The sequence below is a fragment of the Rhinolophus hipposideros genome (assembly GCF_964194185.1).
Source record: "Rhinolophus hipposideros genome assembly, chromosome: 6".
Classification (NCBI taxonomy): domain Eukaryota; kingdom Metazoa; phylum Chordata; class Mammalia; order Chiroptera; family Rhinolophidae; genus Rhinolophus; species Rhinolophus hipposideros.
In genome coordinates this window covers 49,251,076-49,270,434 of record NC_138052.1, presented here as the reverse complement: position 1 = coordinate 49,270,434, position 19,359 = coordinate 49,251,076, and the positions used below count along the sequence as shown (strand labels likewise).

The window sequence follows — 19,359 nt, the reverse complement described above, 5'->3', positions numbered from 1 at the left end:
ATGTGTTCTTTGTGTTTGCACCTACAGAGCAAATACAGATTTCTCACCCTTACAATGACCAGATCTGGAGCAAGCTAGAAACAAAGGCAAAATTCTAAAGCCTTATTGGTTGGTAACCAAACGTTCTCTTTGTATTCCCAAAGAATACTAAAAGAAGGTGCCCAGTGCTCAGATAAATGCAAATTACATTTAAGTTAAATTGTCTGCGCTGTTTCTTTGGCTATCAACTGAGACCTGGAGAAACTGTTAAGTAGAATTCATGTTTACTTTATACCACATGTATGCAGAGCTTCATGACAGCAAAGAAACTGGGGAAAGAATAAAGAGATTAAATAAGGAGATTAAAATTCTGGGCCATCAATGACATCCTAGGAGAGTTGAAGCAGAAAATATCAAAAGCATATGAATATACTTTCAAGGTACTTTGCATGATTCAAAACCGAACAGAGGGTGAATTGCCTATGTATACAAAATAGACAAATTATAAAGATGTTTTTCCCGTTTACATGCCATAAGTAAGATTCCATGCATTTGGTTAGCTCTGTTGTTTTTTCTGATAATAAAGGTAACATATGCTCACTGTTTTCAATTTTTCACGGCCACACACAACTCCTAATACATAATATGTGCATTTTCCCAATTCTTAGAACAAATTCTTAAGTGTGAGGGTGATAGGTCAAATACTGTAGCATTCCATTTTAAGACTTTTCTCAATCTCCTAAACTGTCCCCCAGAAGGCCTGTGCCATTTTATTTATTTATTTATTTATTTATTTTTAATTAATTAATTAATTTATTAGTTTCAGGTGTACAAAACAAGGTAATACTTAGACGTTCATCATTTATATCCCTCATACTGTGAACCCCCCTCCCCCCATCCACTATCCCTCCGACCTCACACTGAACCATCACATTATATATATAAAATTATAGTTGGCATTCATTAATGTTTAGCTTCTGGTGTACAATGCCATGATCAGGTATCCACAGTATCCCTGAGGTGGTCTCCCAAATAGGACGCATGTCCATCGGATACCCAACAAAATCTTTACAACATTATAGAATACCTTCCCCAAATTAATTTTCAAAAAAACCCTGAGGCCATCTTGTGGTTACCAGCTGCTTCCAAATCCCTTCACCTTTCCCCTTATCCCCAACCCCCTCCCACACACCCATCTAACCACTCTCTGTTTTTTCTCTGTGTCCCCAAAACTGTCTCTGATTAGTTCATTCACATAGTCTTTTCTTTAGATTCCATATATAAGTGAGATCATATGGTACTTGTCTTTCTCTTTCTGACTTATTTCACTTAACATAATGTTCTCTAGATCCATCCATGTTGCTGCAAATGATAAGATTTCTTTCTTCTTTATGGCTGCGTAATACTCCATTGTATAAATGTACCACAGCTTCTTAATCCAGTCATCTACCGATGGGCATTTCGGTTGTTTCCATATCTTGGCTATTGTGTAAAGTGCTGCAATAAACATAGGAGTGCATACAGATTTTTGAATTGGAGTTTTGGATTTCTCCGGGTAGATGCCTAGGAGTGGAATTACTGGATCATAGGGTAGTTCTATCTTCAGATTCCTGAGATACCTCCATACTGTTTTCCATAGTGGCTGCACTAATCTGCAGTCCCACCAACAGTGGCCTGTGCCATTTTAGACTTCCATCAAATATTTAAACTTCCCTAAACTTTCCCTCATCTTCTCTGACAGAAGCTGGCTCTCCTTTGCAGCCCTCTTAAGGGCAGCCTGTCTGTCATCTCTTTTAGCACTTGCTTGCTCCACTGGTCCTGGAGATGAGCAAGCTGTCCTCCTTGCTCCTCATTCTCACTTCCACACAGCTCTCCCTCCCTCCTCCCTAAGTATGAACTCTCATGTCATTAGACTGCAGTACTCATTATCCTTCATTGTTGCCACCACAGACTGAAAGAGTAAGCGTGCCCATTATCCCACACCCTCACCAGCACTAACTGTGTCATTGCTTTTCACCTACACCAATCTTATACGTGGGGAAAGATCTCCGTATTATTCCATTATATGACCATCAGGATCCTCTATGACAGGGATTCTTGAGCAGGACACGGAAAGGGGAGGGAACATGTATAGCTAAAAAAGGTTACAATATCCTAATTCATAACACAAGATACAGTAAATTAATGACAACATATCGTTGGCTGGTGAGAAGATAAAATAATAGGATGAGAAAACATAGATCTTAAAAGATTGGGAAACATTATACTATAGAATGACGTAAGTAGCTAGTTATCTACAGGTCTTAAAAAGGAAAGCTATGCTGTAATATGTGTCAACAAGCCACAGAAGGGAGTATAAATATTGGGTATGTTCTGATTACAAGTTGCTGAAATAACAGTAATAACAACAGTCACAAATATTGAAAGCTGACTGGGTGCCAGGAAGTATGCTAAGTGCACTTACATGGCTTACCTCATTTGGTCCTCACGACATCCTCATGAAGCAGGCCCTATTATTACCTACATTTATAGGAGAGAAAACTGAGACCTGGGTAAGTAACTTGTCCATACAGCTAATGAGTCGTGGAGCCAGCATTTTAATCTACACTGTCTGACTCCAAAGTGCTGGCTCTTAAACACTAGGCTATACAGCTTCCAGGAATTAATGCCTCCATTTTCAAGAAAAGACAGAGACTTTGTTTAAAACCTGCAAATGAAAATTCATCCTATAGTGTTCATAAATATTTTGACTGCTATCTTTGCCAGTAGATTGATTTCCTTTTAAGGACATGCTGGCAAGAAGTTTTTCCTGGATTTAGGTTTCCTAGTTTCTCTACAATGGCCTTGTTCTCAGACAGTTATCTGCTCAGAGAGTCACACAAATCACACAACCTGAAGTTAAGGAAAATCTCTTTTGTCGTTAAACGGATTTTCAGTCAATATGCTCCTCTCAGGTCTCTTAATGTCCGACTCCTGAGGCCAGGGGAGCCCTCACACCCACCCATTCCTACCCCCACAGCCTGGCAATCTGCCTTGAGAACTGCAGGACTAATCTCATTGTGTCCATTATCCCTGTTCACGTCATCAACACACGACAACCCAGGCCTCAGGCTGCCCTCCTCATCTCTCACGTGCTAACCCGTGTGACTGCACATATTCCAGCTAGACCCTATTTCACACTTTCCCCCACTCCTGAAACCCTTCCCCTCTGTCCTCACATCATCAGCTAGACCCCCTCTATCCTGAACCTCTTCCCTCAACTTCCTCTCATCTTGTCTGACAGCAACTAGCTGTCCTCTGCAATCCATTCAAGGGCAGCCAGTCTGTTGTCTCTTTTAGCACTTGCTCCACTGGGCCTGGAGGTGAGCAAGCTGTCCTCCTGCTCCTCATTACCACTTCTAGACAGTGTTCCCTCCGCCTAAAAGCTGGAATTTAATGTCATTAGGTTGCGTCATCCATTAACAAGCTTCATTGCTGCCAACGTATCCCAGTTCCAGATAACTCCCCTTCATTTCTTGGTGATTTTAGCTTCCAGCTCTGTCATTTTCTCCAATTACTATTCCCGTTGATTTGCAGGAATGTTTGCATGCACATAAATGAGCCTGACACGTGTCCTCTCAAGTCCGTGAAGTCCCTGCGGTGACTTAGATGCTGTGGTGATCTAATCCTTCACCACCCTCAGTCGTACATTCCTTAGACACAGCCCAGACCCTGCATTACCAATAAAGTGCACCCCTCCTTAATCCCAAATCCATCCATCCCACTTGCCAACCACCAACTCCTCTATTTCCAGCTCCCTCCGTCTAGTACCTGAATTTCAACAATCCCGCAACCTATAAAAACCTATGCCTTTTCAGTGCTACCTCCTTCCCTGATGTCTCTCCTGTCCTCTTCACTTAGCTTAAATTCCATGGCAAATCGTAGCACCCTTCCTTTGCATCATTCCATCCTCATCTCCTTTGTTTTGCTTTTACTTCACTGTACTCTGGAAAACCATAACCCTGCACAAATCCAATTCTCTGTCTACTCCACTCCTGCACCTGAATATGGCTGGAGAAAACACACACCATTATTGCTGCTCAGCTACCATACTATATTCCCCTATTCCATTGGTCCTCATTTTTTCACACAGAGACTACTTGTTCCAGCACCATTTGTTGCAAAGATTACCTTTTGTTCACTGAAGTGCCTTGGTGCTTTTGTCAAAGATCTATTGACCAGGGCAGGCCTGGTGGCTTAGGTGGTTGGAGCTCTGTGCTCCTAACGCTGAAGACTGCTGGTTCCATCCCCAAATGAACCAGTGGGCTCTCTACCACAAGTTGCCGATTTGATTCTTTGACTCACATAAAGGATGGTGGGCTGTGCCCCCTGCAACTAAGATTGAACATGGCACCTTGAGCTGAGCTGCCGCTGAGCTCCCTGATGATGGCTTGGTTGGAGCGCGTCCTCTCAACTACAAGGTTGCTGGTTCTACTCCTGCAAGGGATGGTGGGCTGCACCCCCTGCAACTAACAACGGCAACTGGACTTGGAGCTGAGCTGTGCCCGCCACAACTAAGACTGAAAGGACAACAACCGCACTTGGAAAAAGTCCTGGAAGTACACACTGTTCCCCAAGAAAGTCCTGTTCCCCTTCCCCAATAAAATCTTTTTAAAAAAAGAAATCTATTGACCAAATATATGTAGGTCTATTTCTGGACTCTGTTCTGGTCCACAGGTCTATGTGTACATGAATACCACATGGTCTTTGTAACTGTAGCTTTACAGTCAGTAATGAAATAAGGCAGTATGAGCCCTCCAATATTGCTCTTCTTTTTCAAAATCATTTTGGCTATTCCAGGTCCTTTGTACCTCAATATCTGTTTTACAAACTGCTTGTCAATTTCTACCAAAAATTGGCTGGTGTTATAGTTGTTATTGTAGTGAATCTACAAATCAATTTCAGGAGAACTGACATCTTAACAGCATATATTCTGACCCATGAACATAGTATATCTCTCTGTGTATCTTTAATGCCTTCTTGAATTTCTCTAAGCAGTGTTTTGTAGTTTTCAGTGTAAAGGTCTTATATAGTTGAGTTGTTAAATTTATCCCTTAAAATTTTTTTAAATAAAAATTTATATTTTACTTGTGGTACATATTAAACAACTTACCATTTAAACCACTTGAAGTGTACAATGCATTAAGTACATTTACATTGTTGTGCAAACATCACCACTATCTATTTCCAGAATCTGTTCATTATTGCAAACAGAAACTCTGTACCTATTAAACAGTCACTCCCTACTCTTCCCAGTTCTGACAACCACCACTCTACTTTCTGTATCTGAACTTGCCTATTCTAGGTACCTCATATAGGTAATATCATACAATATTTGCCCTTTTGTGTTTGGTGTCTGTCACTCAGCATACTGTTTTCAAGATTCATTTATGTTTCAGCATGTATCAGAATTTCATTCCTTTTTAATGAATGAATATTATTCCATTATAAGCATATACCATATTTTGTTTATCCATTCATCTGTTGATGGACATTTGGGTTGTTTCCAACTATTTCATATTTTTATTGCACTGTAAATGGTAACTATTTACATGGTTAATTCTAATTGTTCCTTGCTTATATCAAAGATGAACTCTTGATCTGCTCTCACACACCTGCCCACCCATGCTCTTCCTCATCTCACAGGATGGCAAACACATCATTGCATCTCCCCAGGGCAAAACTTTTGAGACTTCCTTGATTTTACTTTCCCCAAGCATGTCCAATCAGTGAGCAAATCTTGTTAGCTCTACCTTTAAAATATACCCCAAATTCACTCACTTCTTACTGTCTCCACTGCAACCTTCCTAGCCCCATCCACAAACATCTCTGGATTCTATTCCTAACTGGTCTTTCTGCCCGTCTCTGCCCCATATAGTCTTTTCTCAACAGAGTATCCAGAGTGGTCGTATTAAAACATAAGTTAAATAATTTCACTTATCTACTTCAAAGTATTTGATTGCTCTCCACTGCCTCCCAATTTAAATGAGAAGCTCTTACAATTGCCTACAAAGCCCTATGCCATTTGGTCTTATTACCTCCCTGGACCCATTTTCTGTTCTTCCTCCCCTCACTCACTCCACTCCAGCCAAAGTGGCGTCCTGCTGTTTCTCCAACACACCAGACATGCTCCCACCTGGCAATGGCCTGTCCCCTCTTCCTGGAATGTTTTGCCCCCATATATGCACATGGCTCCCTCTCTTCTTTCAAGTTCTTACCCAAATGTCACCTTCTCAATGAGGCCTACACTGACAAACCTATTTAAACTTGGAATCCGAGCTCCATTCTGGCACACCTGATCTCCTTTACTCTGCTGTATGTTTTTCCTTACATTTTAAATGCGAACTTTTTATTCTGGAGTAATTTTAGATTTACAGATAGTTGGTCTCACCCTGTTTCCCCTAATTAATATGTTGCGTCACCAGGGTAGGTTTGTCAAAACCAAGAAACCATCTTCAGTACATGAATATTCACTAAACTCCAGACTTTATTTGGATTTCACCATTTTTTTCCACCACAGTCCTTTTTTTCTGTTCTAGAATCCAATTCCGGATTCTAGAACACATTGTGCTTGGTCGTCATGTCTCTTTAATCTCTTCTGGACTGTCACAGTTTCTCAGTCTTTTCTTTGTTTCTCAAGACTGTGCCAGCTCTGAGGAGTGCTGGCAGGTATTCTGCAGAATGTCCATCACTTTGGGTTTATATGATATTATCCTCATGACTAGACTGAGGTGATGGGTTTGGGGAAGAAGACCACAAAGATGAACTGCTTTTCTGATCACATCGTATTAGGGATAGAGGTCGTCAACATGACTCATCACTAGCGATGTTAATTAACCCTGCTCCCTTGGTCAAGGCCAAGTCTGCCAAATTCATCTGCTGTGAAGTTACTAATTTTTCCTTACCTATAAGCTTTAGAAGCGAGTCACTAAGTTCAACGCACATTTAAGGCGGGTAAGAATCTTTATAATGTGTCAACATGTCATTTAACAAATTTTTTATTGCCCACATCTGTAGGTCAACTTGAAAAGGATGTGGATTTTTGTCTGTTTTATTTACGGATGTAGCTCCAGTATCTAGGATAGTGCCTGGTATGTAATAAACACTCAATATTTGTTGAATGACAATACAGAAAAGGAAGTCTCCTTATAACCTGTCCAGGTCATCGTCTCCTATAGCAACAATTATGCATCTCCCCACCTAGAAAACTATGTGCTCAGGAAAAAAGTCACGTATGTCATTCCCTCGTAGCTATTACTAACACGTAGAGTTACCTTTCTCAGTAGTATTAGCAGTTTTATTAGAAGAAACTATCTTAAAGAATGAAATTACACACATTGTGAACACACAATGTGATATATTATGTATTACAATTTTGTAATACATAATTGTACACCTGAAACCAATGTAACTTTACTAACCACTGTTAACCCCAATAAACTTTTTTTAAAAAGAATGAAATTACAATGCTAAAATTTGAAGCATTAGCAATAGAAGTAAATAGAGAATATATGTAAACTGCTTAGAATAGTGGCTATAAATAACAGGAACTCAAAAAAAAGTTAAATTTTCTTCTATTTCCTTACCCTACATTGAGGTGAGAGAGATTTTGGGGGTACAGAGGGTTTTACCTGAAACCTCAAAAATATACTTAGTCTACTAATAATCTTAAATTATTTTCAAATACAGAAGAGTATAAAATTTTAACACTTCATACCCCAAATCCAGTTTATTAATTTTTTGACCTCTTATTAAAATCTGTTCTCGGTCTGATCAGCACTTTTGGTAAGTCTACCCAAAATCAGGATTTCCCACATACCCTGAATGTTCTGAGAGAGGCACCCTAGCCTTAGCCACAATTTTAGGTTTCTTTGAGTATAATGTTTTTCCCAAGGAAGAATGTAGGTTACACTTAGGGGCCTTATTTTGTGGTTAAGAAAATTTAAGGGGAAAAAGTTCTCCACTTTCACCACTGTAAAGATTTGATCAGCAGCTACATAGTTTTGGAGAAGTTAGTTTACATGCTAACTAAACTACGTATTATATTTTACATACCCATCCAATGACTGAAATCAAAATGAATACATATTTCTTAAGGTAGACTCTATACAGTTCCAATAACAGAAGCAATTCAGTTTTACTAAAGGAAGCATTGTTCTGCATGTTCTAAAAAGTTAGTGAGTTAAACTGATTTTGTACATTAATTGCTTAATATAATCTCTCTTCAAAAGCATGGCAGGCATAGATTCCCCTCCTTCTTTACACCCCCTGCATAAACACTCCCCAGACATTTTCATCCTTATCAGTGCAGCTGCTTTAATGCAGCTAATTTTATGAAGCCCTGTTTCCTGAATAACAGTACCAGGGATAGGAGTCACATTTTCAAGTCATTAAAATTCCGGCAGTCTCATTTCATTTAGGGACACCTTAATTTTTCTCAGGTCATGAATCAGTGAACATCTGATATTAACAGAGCTACGAAAAAGCATTTTGGATTCCTTTTTTGGAAACAACGTTTAAAAAACAAACCAGATTAAGCACCATGGCCAGGAAAATCCTTCCCAGCTGCTATGGAACAGAACCTTTCATTCAGAGACAAACTAATTTATTAAGAACTCAAAAAGTCAGCCAAACATGGAGAAGAGAAGGCTCTGAAGTAGACTAGGAATGCCAAGCTATTTTCTGTAGATTCAGGAAGAACAAAACCTGTCTGCAAATCTTACAAAAAAAGAGAAAGTTGAGATGTGATCACTATGTTTATTATTCTGTTTAAATGCCCTATGCATTTATGAATTGCTTATGGTGGGCCAGGTACTACGCAGAGCTCAGACTATATTTACAAAGTTCAGTAAGATAGAGATCCTATGCTCAACAAGCTGACACACGGAAGAGGGTGAGATTTGTTGTGTGGCCCAGGAGACAGAGACCAGTATCAGTGGCTGAAAGTTACATTATGAAGCACTTTCAAGGAATTAAACTGTTCTAAAACTGAACAGCCTGCATCAATGGCTGTGTTCAAACAGAAACTAGATGTCTTAACCAGGGGTAGGAATCAAGCATGAGAAAAATGAAGAAAAATTGGTAAAATGGTCTCTATCTTGGGTATTTCATGTCAGTGCCTTCCCGTCAACACTAGAAAGCAGAGAAGAAAATTCTAGGCACCTTTTTAATAACCAAGTGAGACAATTCTCTTCTGAAGACTGAGAGCCAGTCATGCCTATTTTGAAACTATCTGAAGTTTGGGTGGCTCTTTCCTTCCTTCAATTTTTCAATTGTTGTCTTTATATTAGGCTTAGGCTTTGAGTTTCTCAGAAATTGAATTCGTGCCTCAGACTATTTTTCTTCTGGCAGCAAGAGCCTGGCTTTGAATGACACCTATCAATCAGGATGGTGTCTTTTTGGAATACATTCATTGGTTTGACATCAGAACAATATTTAGAGTGTGGCTGGAGAACAAATATTTACTATTTATTGCTTAATATATCGAGATCAATACTACTTTCATGAAAAGCTGAAATAATAGTTGCAATAAAGTTCTTCGTGTGACAGATAAAAAATAACCTCCACATGCAAGTAAATAGGTAACCTAACAAAGTTTTGAAAGGATTTTAAAACTTTTAAATGACTAAAATAAGAAGGACTGAGGTTTTCTCTTGCAAATAAGACATTTTTATGACCGCATCAATGATCTGAAACATATCACAGTTATGTTTGTCTTAATGTAACTGCATTTCACATAACATGACAAGAACTTTATTTGAAAGAGGGGTGGGGAGAGGGAGATGAGGGTATGAGGGATCAAATATATGGTGATGGAAGGAGAACTGACTCTGGGTCGTGAACACACAATGGGATTTATAGATGATGTAATACAGAATTGTACACCTGAAACCTATGTAATTTCACTAACAATTGTCACCCCAATAAATTTTTAAAAAATCAAGAATACTCATTGTATAAAATTATAAAATAAACATAAAAAGAAAAAAAACAAGAACTTTATTTGTCATTCAGGTAATTTTCTCAACTCCTCTTGGTCCTCCTCTTGGAGGAATAATTATTCCTCTTTTTGGAGGAATAATTCCTATAACTTTTTCTCACTGTAAGGTTACCTCTCCCATAAGGTTTGTGTTACCTTCAGAAATATCAGGAATACATGCTTACTCCTTTAATTTATGTGTTTGTTCAAGATGTGTCCAATTTTCTACATTTCTTTATAGTAGTTCATTTTGGAGTGTCTTAGATTGTAAGCTCCCAGTAATAGAAATATCGTGTAGAAAACAGCTGTATGATGGACAGCTGTTTAACAAAGACTTCTGGATGACGACTACATTAACCATCGCATAAAATAATTCATTATTTTAAATTACTTATTTTCTAATTCAAAGCAATGATTTATATATGTAGCATGACACAGGAAACTGTTTAAAATTCCTTTAGCAGAAATGGCATGTCAGTCGAAGAGGCACAAAAGCAAAGGCACTTATGAAAACCAAACATCAGGTAAAGCAAAGGTAATAACTAAGAGTTCTGTTACTACGTAGCTGAAGGCAAGTCACCACCAGAGATACACGCAGAACAAATGTGTTCTACCCTCTTCACAGCTCAAGAGAGTCAATGAAGAAGAGGTAGGTACTTCAAAACAGGTAACTTTGAAGTCCCTAGATGAGGCTGACAGGGAAGGCATGACGACACATGTATCGAGGAACAAACACTTTACTTGGCACAGTGCTGGGTGCAGGCAAGGAAGGGTGCTGTTTATATTAGCCAGGTTGCTTAGCCTCTCTGAGCCTCACTTCTCATCTGTCAAGTGGAGATTCTAGTCTTGTAACATGACTACGCAGATGAAGGCGGCAGTAATGGAAAGCCCCTGACCAAGTGATCAGCTCACAGGGGTGGTTGTACTTGGTACAGTGATGAGGACCAAGCCGTGACGGCATCAGCCACACGAGCCGTGGCCGTCCTCACCTGCAGGGAGCTCACAGCGACTTTGAACACACCGCCTACGTGCATGTCCTTCCACATTCATGCCGAGCCTTGCCATGCCTCTTTCCTAGACGGTAAATGTGGCCTCTGACCCCTTTTCAACGTAAGGTTCTAGAAACCAACAAATTGAAGTTTTTTTACTTCAATTTTCAATTACTTCAATGTTGAAGTTTTTACTTCAACAAATTTGAAGTTTTTACAAAGCATGACACCAGTACGAAGCCCTGACTTTAGAGTGTGGTTGTGAAGTTACAACTGACAGTTGGTTATTATCCAAGTCTTTCTATGTGTCAAGCACTTTTCTAGACGTTTTACATGTTATTTCATTTAATCTCCTCAACAATCCTATGATGCAGGCACTGTTATGAGCTTCACTTTTCTGAGGAGAAGTCACATTCCCATGGAAAGTTAAGTGGCAATAGCTTACAGTGATGCTAGAGTCACGGGGCAGTTTTCATCACCCATCAAATTAGTGGTACGGGTGCTAACTGGTATAAATTCATAAAGAAAAGGAGAACCACTATGCTTCTGGGAACTGAGAATGTTTCACAGAGAAGGAAGAAGTTAAAGCTGAAGAAGGAGTGGGATCTGCCTGGGCAGAGACGACAAAGTTGTCACAGGTGAAGGAAAGAATGTGAACGATGTTACAGAAATGGGAAAGTAGGGCAGAAGAGCAGTTGAACAGGAGTGGGGAATTCGGATCAGAAAACGGAAGACAGATAATAACCAGAGTTGGGAAGGAAGGCTTGGGATGGGAAGGCATCTGCCTGAGGCTTCATGTATGTTTGCCATTCACAAATCAACCTTTAGTTCTTCACTCTCAGTGACACTGGCAGGCAGGGCTATGCACAAGTGGCCACCTGAATACGGTGAATTTAAGGGTCTACAAAGCCTCTAACAATACTCTCGCCACCACCAGCTTGACAAGGTACCTAAAATTCCAAACTGAAGTTAACATAGTGACCACCTGTATTTGACATATGATTGGCTAGGTATGACCTAAAGCAGTGGTCCTCAAACTCTAGGGGCCATCAGAAACATCTGGAAAGCTTGTCACAGCACAGATTGCTAGGCCCCACACACCAGTTTCAGACTCAGAAGGTGTGGGGTGAGGCACAACAATCTGCATGCTTAACAAGTTCCCAGGTGATGCTTGAGGCTACTGGTCCAGGGCCCGCACTTGGAGAACCACTGACCTAAGAGAATAGAATCCAGAATGGGTAAATTCTGATTGCGGAGAGAACAATTTTGAATGGGGTTCTCCTACATAACTCATGTCTTAGATCATGTCATAACTCATGAAGGGACTCCTGAGCAAAGGGGAAGGGACTAGGTATGTGGAGATGCTGTTACAAACTAGTTAGGCAATAGGAGTATAGTATGGACATTTGAAAGGACACTTAAAATGTCAGCTGTAGTAGACTTAAGTCCACCCTCTTGATGCTTAAACATACCAAGGGGTCATTCTTGAGTACCACTTGGGAAAAATTATCACAGAAACTATGCCAGAATTCAATGGCAGCTATCAATTATCCAAGATATTTCATTTTTGTTTGTACTGGTCCCACCAATGTATTTAAATACTGAGAGGATTTATAAAGAAAGTAAATGTAGTATTATTCATCTTTATTATGTTCAGGGAGGGGGGAAATAGTAAAACAGCATTTCTGCAATTAAAGCAAATGCAAATAATTCATTAATAAAAAGTCAGTTATAGAACTACAAAGAAGAGGAAAAGGGGTCTCCTATGAACTAATAAAGTGATAACACTACGTCGCCTTCTATGAAGCACTAAATGCTGTCATGTTGATAAGACTGTATAATAAAAACTTTTATTTCTAGTTCTTTGAGTTCTGTGTTAATATTAAGACTGTATTTTTTATTTCACATGGATATTCCCCCTTTATAAAAAAAATTATTGATAGCTCCTGTTCTTTTTTAGTTATCTGATTACATACTTTTAAAATCACTTTTAATCAAACTAGTGTAAATAGAATAATTCTTTCAAAAAAGAGTAAAAGTAACAGAATGATCTAAAAAAAGGAAACATCATTAAATAAAAATCTATATTTATAATATGAAAGATGATTAAATGCAAGATTAAAGTGATAAATTTAACATAGGATTGGTTATATAATTATCATACAACTGTTTGCAAATACAAATATCATTTAGAGAAGTTAAAAGTCCGAGGGCTGTCAAAATACATCAATATTTAAAATATAAGATGGCTCTTCAAAGAACATTTTGTGAATGAATATTCTAGAATCAGTAAAGGAGGAAATGTAAAGGTGGACTCAGAAGTTATTTTTATTTGCTCTCACTTGTACACTGCTTTCTCCTCGATAGCTCCTGTTCTTATGACCATTTTTGACCTTTTGCTCTTCTTTATCTATAAATATTTACAATGTGAGACAGTTTTGAAACTTGCATTTCTATGGTTTTCAACATTTCTATAACAGTCAAATTTGGAAGGAAAAACATTTTTCTGAAATAAAGGGAGTGGTGCCTTGACAAAGGCAAGACAAGTGAAGAAAAGGTCTCGTTTCACCTCTTGAGGATTCTGCTTCTTTTCCATTCTTTTCAGGGAAATAAAGAGGAATCGTCTTTCTTTCATGTCTTGTACTTAAACCTGGTTTCCTACTATCAGTTGAATATCAACAAATCTCATGTTAACACAAATGCTTCCAGGTTTCCATCTCTCAGACAGAAAAAAACACCACGTACAGACAGACATGTCTCGTTCAACACATCATGAAATATACGGCAAGAGTGAAATGCAGCTGTTCTGATCAACCCTTTCCAAAAGCCACGTTGTGAAGCTCATGAACCCCTTGTTGTGTGGGGGCTGTTCTCTGAGTACGTAGGAACTGGATAAGAGGATACTGATCCACAAGGTCCTTGCTTGTCCCCCCCACCCCTGGCTTCAATTTCTGCCTATGCAATTAGGTTGGATCTCAGCTCAACTGGACTCGACCAAAAAGATGCCATAATGGTTTCTTCTCTTACCTATACATCCTTAAGATCATATATTTTTTCCTGTTGAAAACTTGTTTTTAAACAAAAATAAGTAGTACACTGTAAGTAACTGCAATTAACACAAACAAGCTAAATTACCACTGAAAATTCTATAGCACTGAAAATTCTATAGCACTATGCTATGGAAAAGCAATGGAAAACTGAACATTTTAGAGGCACATAGTGAGACTGGAAAATTAGTGATTTGTGACACACTAACGAGGTTTATAAAACTCAACTCACTTGAACATCCTTAGAAAGTGCCATAGATTACTGGAGCTGTAATTTGTTAAACTGAGTTTTTTTCTGATTATGTAAGTAAATATATAGGTCACACAGCGTTCACATTTGTCAAAACTTCGTGATATGTGCATTTCATTGTATGGCAAAAGAAAAAGAAGTGTAAACACATAGTGAACTCTGATAAGAATATGCATGCTTTAAGGAGATTTAATGGGAAATGTATTGATACCTGTAATTTAGTCTGAAATGCATCAACGTGGATTGATGGAGATAGAAGATGCATGCTGGACAGGTATGTGCTGAAGCAAGTATTTACGCTAACGACAAACCCTAGGCGGTAGATACACAGATGTTCACTATAAGATCCTTTCAACTTTTTTTTTTATTTTTGAAAGTTTTCATAATAAAATGTTGGGGGGAAAAGAAATATGAGATCATCATTGAAAAATATGGAAAATATAAGAAAAATAAAAACACCATGCAGACACCAAGCAGACACTTAGGATCATATTAAAATGTTTTGTAACTTGTTTTTACCACTTAAGAGTATATTGGGAGTATTTTTCTAGCTCTTTAAATATTCTTCCAAATGCAATGGAATTCCATTATAGAAATGCAGCATAACTTTTTCAGCTTTATTGAGGTATAATTGACAAATAAAATTGTAACATATTTAGAGTATACAACACGATGATTTTAAAATATGTATATGTTGCAAAAGGATTCTCACTATTGAGTGAATTAACACATCCATCACCTTCCAATATGGAGTGTGTTTGTGTGTGTGTGTGTGTGTGTGTGTGTGTGTGTGTGTGTGAGATGTACCATAATTTAAAAGATAATTTGTTGTAGCACACTTGGGTTGTTTCTAATTCTTCACCATTATACATCTAAGATGAAAAGCCTATTTTTATCCATCTTTCTACACATCTCTGATCATTTCCTACTTCCTACGATAAAGTCCCAGAAGTAAAATTTCTGACTCAAAGGAAGTAAATATTTTAAGATTTTTTATACATTTTGTTCAACTCTTCTCCAAAACGTTTACCAATTTACATTCCTAACAGGACCAGATGTATGATATTAAATTTTAAATTAAATGCGTCCATAAATAAAATTTATCCATACCCATTCTTTCTCTCAAAAGAACAAAGGCTTTTTTTTTTTTTTTTTTAGGACCACAATAAGCAAACCTCATATCCTAATCTTGGTTTCTAAATATCACATTCCTAAATCATGTACCCTGAATCAGGGCTTCTTAAATAAATGACTGACTCCAGGAATGGGGCAGCAACTAGATGATCCTGAAAGAGCTTTTTGTGCCAGAAAGGAAATGCTAAAAAACAATGATGAAGACATATCAAAAGGACACAGGAGCCAACTTGAAGGTGCTCTTACTTGTTAAACTGGGGACAATTTAAGCATGAAAGTGAAAACCAATAATACTGGACCATAACATTTTTCCTCCATGGTTAAATACAATTTATTTTCACCAGATTGTCAAAAATTAAAAAGTTGGAAAATATTAAGTGGACCATAACATTTTGAATGAAAAGGAATCCATTAGTCTACAATGAAATAATAAATAAATGAATAAATGGATGAATAAACAAGAAAAGGAAGGAACGAAGAAAGGAAGACTCACTTATGCTAGAAGTTTTTGCTTTCTACACAGTAACTGTCATAATAATATTTGATTCGAACAAGAATCTCCAATGGATGCTAATAACATTGGGTAATATTTGTTGAGGGAAGATATTTACATAGTTTCAAAGTCTACCAACAGCTTAATTATTAATTACTACGGGAAAATAGATTTTCACTGTGAACAAATTGGGTGAGCCCCCTTAATGTGTTGAAAATTAATATCACAAATATGGGACAAATTGACAACATGGGTGTCTCATTAAAATACACCAAGGACACATGACCTATGCAGAATTCCTACCAAAACTACATAACCTTAAACTAGGTAAGAAGGAGGGAGAATCAGATGAACCCCAAATGAGGGGCATTCTACAAAACTTTCCTGCACTCTTTAAAAATGTCAAAGTTTAAAAGACAAAGAAAGGCAGAGAAATTGTTACAGATTAAAGCAGACTAAACAGATATATCTACTAAATGTGATACGTGATCCTGGATTAGATCCTGGGCTGGGAAAAAACTGCCATAAAAAGCCATCGTTGGAATAACTAGCAAAATTTGCATATAGACTGTACAACAGGTAATTTTGCTGGATCAATGTTAAATTTTCTGAATTTAATAGTTGTATTGTGATTGTATTCTTGGAAGATGCTAAAGTATTTAAAAATAAAGATACACAGCACACGCAATTTACTCTCATGGTTTAGCAAAAATAATAAAATACATATGAATACATATAAATCAAAAACATACTATACAGAGAGAAAGCGAATGTTGCAAAATGTTAACAAGTGGTGATTTAAGGGAAAGGATATACTAGAGTTCATGGTACTGTTTTTATAGTTTTTCCCTAGGTGTAAAAGTTTTTTAAAAATAAAATTTATAAGAACTATCAAGATTTTAAATAAATGCCATTTTTCTTTATTTTTTTCTAAATTAGACAAGTAATATACACTCACTAAAGCAGAGGGAAGTAACACATAATAACTAAATTAGAGGCTACAAATAAGGTGAAAACAAATAGTCTTCCTCTATCCTCTCATATAAGCAAAGTTAAAGAGTTTGGCATATATTTTATCTTTCACTAAGCTTATAAAACATATATTTAATCAGATACCAGGTCATTCTTAAAGACTTACACGAGTGATCTACAAACATATTATTAAATACCCCATTGTTTCTAAAACTCATTGGCAAAAATGACCAAGTGACATAGGATTGAATCTATAAGTTAAAAAAGAATCCAGAGCTTATCACCTTTATCTTACCACTTTGAAAACACCTAGCCAGCAAGCCAATACACAGTTCATAAAGTACAACAGAAATTTATACAAGAAATGCTTATTTCCTTTCCAATAATTGCCAACCCCTAGCCAAAACTGCCTACATCTTAAACTCATGTTGCTTCAGTAAGTACGGGGATGCAATACTACTTTGCAGTTATTTACCATGTCTCTATCACTAACAATCACTGACTAAATGAAGCCCTAAAGCAGAAACGAAGTTTCTGTTTTCTCTACTTACAAATTTATGACTTATGCGCCTGCAGTTTACTGTAATCAACTCAATTTCTGAACCATACCCACTCAGGTTAAATGCCTACTCCTGTTTTCACCTCTCGGCTTTCCTATGTCATTTTCCTGGCTCTCAAAGATGGTAAAAAAGGTATTAAGTGTGGGTGGGGGTAGAATGAATGGGTTGCAATTGTTGTTTTCTCATCAAAATCTGTTTCATGTTTCATAGTCTCACTTCCAGCAATCATATAAGAACATGTTCATTGTACTGAAGTTGAATGACCTAATATTTAAAAATACTAGCACACATACTTCTTTAGCTAGAATATGATGGAATTGGTTTATTTTCTATTCTTACTTGGTCAACCAGAGGTCTCAGAGTTAAAAAAAAAAAAAAAAAAGAACAGAGTGTCTGATCTCCTGGATTTCCCTTACCCCTCCTAGGGCATGCTCAAAAATTTCTCAAAGCTCTATTTCTCTTTGTAAAAAGGATATAATATTGCTTACCTATAAAGGCTTTAAGAGTTTGCTAGATAAAAGAAGCAGGTTAAGTCCAGAGTAAGAAACTGTTTTATTATTTGGCTATTATTAAAATGTGTTGATCAAGAAACGAGGAGGAAACTTTCTCTGTATAGTAAGTACCTTTCTGTTTTGTGCACACATTGGCTTTAAAAGCTATTACTGCCTAAGCTTTCCACAACCTACAGATACTCCAAGGCCAAGAGGTATCTCAGTCCTCTGACCTGACTTCAACAACTGGAAACACAGCTGGTGATGACACAATTGCACAGCCTGCTGGCAGGAGATGCCACGAAGGGCTGCATTGGGTTTCCTTCTCTGATCAATTGCTATGGTTCACTGGCAGCAATTAATGAAAACACTGAAATCGTTCAAAGAAATTAGAAGATATTTATGGAAAAGTTCACTTTAAAAAGATACTGAAAAGAACAATAATTAGCCAAAACAGGACATAAATAGAAATGACCAAAACAAGCTCCAGAGGGGAGCTATAAAAGTTATCAATGCCATTGAGCCCCTGCAGGTCAGCTCCACAATTAGCTTTATTTGCCAGGTACCAAACTGAACTTGGGGGTGATGTTGTATCACATTCCAAAGAAAAAGGAAGGGCCTATGAGTTTTGCACTTGACTAAGACCAGCATAAATCCCAGACTGAAAGCTAACAAACACCCTTTTCTGATTTTGCCAGCAGGGCTGCTCAGTCTGGCATCTGTTCATTCTCTATTAAACAAAATCCATCATTTTTGGCTTCAAGCGCAAGTGAAATCCAAGAAGGTGGTATTCCTTATAGTTCAGTAGGAATTGCTTTTTATTTTTTAAAAGACAACTCCTAATGACCATGAATTCACCGACAGAAAAATGGAAAGGGGATGAAAACTTGACACAGTACTCTTTGCTGACCCCTTTTGGCTGACTTAGCGTAAAGAAAAGGTCTGAAATCTTACCCCTAGAGGAGAGCTCACAGAACATTCGGTCTTTCATGCCATGGAAAGAAATCCTCTCAGTTTGGATGACCCCTAGTAGACTTCAACTCTAAAGCACACATGGCCATAATTTCTATTTATGGGGCTCCTGGCATGGAAATTGGGAAAGGGCCTCGTGCATCAGCCCCAAAGGCACTGCTAGGTCCCTGGCAGCCTGTGATCTCTGACTTGGGATTGGAAAGCTTACGTAAGTGCTATTGTGACCATTTCTGAGAGTGGGGACAGACCTTACCTCTTTCTCTATTTTGAGTAGCTTCTTCACAGCCACCTCCTTGTCCTGTGATATCCATTTGGCTCGATAAACACTCCCGAAACTTCCTCCACCGCAGTTTTCAAAAAACTGCAAGTCATCAAATTTAATTTGCACAAAGGAGGTGCCGAGAGACGACATTGCATAATGACAAAGTAGTATACTTCCACAAAATCTGCAGAC

The 19,359-nt window shown here is 37.9% G+C and overlaps 1 protein-coding gene across 4 annotated transcripts in view; it reads right to left on the bottom strand.

Annotated features, from left to right (window-relative positions):
- Nucleotides 1-19,359, bottom strand: part of MAP3K20 (mitogen-activated protein kinase kinase kinase 20) — a 167,124-nt gene that overhangs the window by 135,185 nt on the left and 12,580 nt on the right. For all 4 annotated transcript variants that reach the window (XM_081051494.1, XM_081051492.1, XM_081051495.1 and 1 more), the window contains exon 2: nt 19,159-19,351. In XM_081051494.1, coding sequence (XP_080907620.1) covers nt 19,159-19,317 — 159 coding nt within the window. In that variant the 5' untranslated portion in view covers nt 19,318-19,351. The remainder of the gene's footprint in view (nt 1-19,158; nt 19,352-19,359) is intronic.